Source organism: Pseudomyrmex gracilis, unplaced genomic scaffold (assembly GCF_002006095.1).
Source record: "Pseudomyrmex gracilis isolate BER0280 unplaced genomic scaffold, ASM200609v1 scaffold_4889, whole genome shotgun sequence".
In the NCBI taxonomy this organism is placed as follows: domain Eukaryota; kingdom Metazoa; phylum Arthropoda; class Insecta; order Hymenoptera; family Formicidae; genus Pseudomyrmex; species Pseudomyrmex gracilis.
Genome location: NW_018025473.1, coordinates 1 through 2,904, shown reverse-complemented (window position 1 = coordinate 2,904; position 2,904 = coordinate 1). Strand labels below are relative to the sequence as shown.

At 32.9% G+C, this 2,904-nt stretch overlaps 1 protein-coding gene across 1 annotated transcript; it reads left to right on the top strand.

Annotated features, from left to right (window-relative positions):
• Positions 1-181: 181 nt before the first annotated feature.
• LOC109863423 (replication factor C subunit 4) lies at positions 182-2,552 on the top strand. The gene is made up of 5 exons (XM_020443688.1): positions 182-402; positions 698-973; positions 1,693-2,086; positions 2,179-2,292; positions 2,400-2,552. The coding sequence occupies exons 1-5, from the start codon at positions 293-295 to the stop codon at positions 2,517-2,519; spliced, it is 1,014 nt and encodes a 337-aa protein (XP_020299277.1). The 5' UTR covers positions 182-292; the 3' UTR covers positions 2,520-2,552.
• Positions 2,553-2,904: the final 352 nt, after the last annotated feature.

Below are 2,904 nucleotides of genomic sequence, written 5' to 3'. Positions count from 1 at the left end.
GTGTCCAATTGTACCGTGGTCAAACGGAATACGCCCACAGAATTCACATATCACAATACTTTAATGCACTTTCATGCACTTCCATGCACTTTAATGGCACTCAGCGACTTGTTGGCAAGGGGAGAAGAGAGGAAGAGAGGGGAATCGACTGTGCTGCCGCCTAGCCTAGGGCACCTTCAAAATGAACTACTAAAACTTCCGGAGCCAAAAAATACGGCGAGTTTGAACCCCCTGCTGGCAGCACTGGTCTTTTGAGATCACTTGTTTGAAGCCCCTGGCTGTCGACGAGAAAATGCAAGCGTTTCTGAAGACTGGAAAATTATGTGCTTCAGATCTTAAAAAATCATCGACCTCACGCGTCAAAGATGACAAGAAGAATCTCACACCATGGGTTGAAAAATAGTGAGCATTTTTCTGTCTCTTCGTCTATTGATTCACTGATGTATAAATTCTTTTGCATAAAAAATTTTTTTAGTCTACGAGCCATAAATGCATCAAATCAAACCTTTTATAAAAGAAAATACAAACATGAGTTCATTAAACAATTTTGTCTAAACAGCCGAATTTATCTTTTTATTTTTTCTTAAAATTATAGCACATCTAGATATTTTTTTCTTTATTTTACATAAAACAAAAAAAAAATTGGATCGTATAAATGATTAAACAATTAAATTTTGCATATTTTCTATCTTTATAGTAGACCGAAAAATGTTGACGATATTGTGGAACAAACAGAAGTGGTACATGTTGTTAGGCAAGTTATGGAACGTGGAGACTTTCCCAACATGTTATTTTATGGACCACCAGGTACTGGTAAAACCAGCATTATTCACGCAGCTGCAAGACAAATGTTTGGTAGCATATATAGAGACAGAATATTAGAACTGAATGCCTCTGATGACAGAGGTATCCAAGTTGTGAGAGAAAAAATCAAGTCCTTTGCACTAAGAAGGGCTAATCCTACTGGGCCAGAGTGAGTTGAAAGAGTTTTTATTTAACAATGTAGCAATATAGTATTCAAAAACATTTTTATTCTAAGTTGCCAAAATGTTAAAATTACTCGTGATTAGTGCCAGTGATGAATTAGTAAAAGGTATGAAGCTGCAGCATCAATATACAAGATTATAGGGACTATATATCGTTGTTGTCAAGGAGATCTATTACAGTATCTTAGTATCTCTTATTAGCAACGAAACAGAGAAAAATGCTCAAAATTACTTAGAAAAAATTGCAAGTAAAGTTTTCTTTTAAAATGTCTTATAAAAGATAAATATGAGCAGACATTTTAGATTTCATTTTTCAACTGTTTAAATCAAATCACAGAATTTTAAATTTTATAATTTTGCAAAATTAGCAGCAATCTATTTCATAAATATTTTGTTTTTTTATTTTTCATAAAATCAACTTTTTAATCTGCTTTATAAAGATAATACAAAAATTCTGTTTAAGTTAATTTGTTGATTTGATACAAATATTTGAGGATTGATCATTACTCTGAATATCTTGTGCCTTGAGCTGTAGTTTATGATCAAAGAACAGATATCTGAGGCACAATACTACAGTTTTTTTTCTTCCAAAATTTGAAAATTTTTTAAAAATCTGAATATGTTTCTAGTCTTTTCTTTATTTTTTATGTATACATATATAATTTTAGTATATTTGTATATTATGTATATTTGTAATTGCTTTCAGCGGAAAAAAATATCCACCCTTTAAAATCGTTATTCTGGATGAAGCGGATAGCATGACCGATGCTGCTCAGACGGCACTTCGTCGAATCATCGAAAAAGAGGCTCTTAGTACACGTTTCTGTCTGGTGTGTAATTACTTGTCCCGGATTATCAAACCAATTGCATCACGCTGCACCAAGTTTCGATTTAAGCCGCTTAGCAATGAAAAGAGCATCTCCAGGCTAGAGTACATATGTAACGAGGAGAACCTAAAAGCTGATAGAAACGTTTTAGAGAAAATTGTCAAAGCGTCAAGCGGTGATTTAAGACAAGCTGTTATGTGTCTTCAGTCTATCACCCGATTAAAGGGTAAGGATCACGAGATCATGGTCGACGACGCCCTCGATGTAATTGGAGTAAATATCTTTTTAACAAGAATTTAAGAATTTTAAGAAAATAAAAAAACATTTTATAATAAAGAGATGAATAATTAAAAACTGCATTTTAGCTGGTCCCTGATGAAAATATTGATGCATTGTGGGAGACTTGTAAAAAGGGGAGTTACAATACTATTCAGAAGCTACTTGAAGACTTATTATTAGAAGGATATCCAGGTTTGCAGGTAATGTTATGTTACTTCATATTTATTTCTCTTTGTCATTGAATTTTTATGTTGTAAAATAATATTTAATATTCAACTTTTTAAATATGCTATGTTATGTATTTTAGATAATCGACCAATTAAATGAGAAGATCATTTTCTCCGATGAACTTACTGATAAACAAAAAATGTTGATTGGCGACGTGCTTGGCGTAAGAAATCATTTTTGCTTACATTTCAAAAGTTAATAATAGATTAGAACAGATTTCTCTTTTTAGTTATATACAGGATATTTCATTTTAATTTATCTCTTAAAAGTTTATTTTTGATTGTAGAAAAAATTAGTTTCAGACAAGATCCGCTTGGTTTGAAGGCACATGATTCTGATATTAGTAATGTCATAGATGTCGTTTTCAAGAAATTGTAAAGGCTATTACTTTCTTAAGTGGAACTTACTTATTTAATTAAGGCCTGTTCTACCAGAGAGAAGCCTGAGAGCGGCCATGCCATTGTAGTTTCTTACGACGGTTTCAACCGCTGGTTTTAGCCGTATTTCTACAAAAGTGGAACTCAAAGGCCGTTCTACATTAAACGCGAGTAGCAGATCTCGTGGAATTGACCAATTGCAGAGTC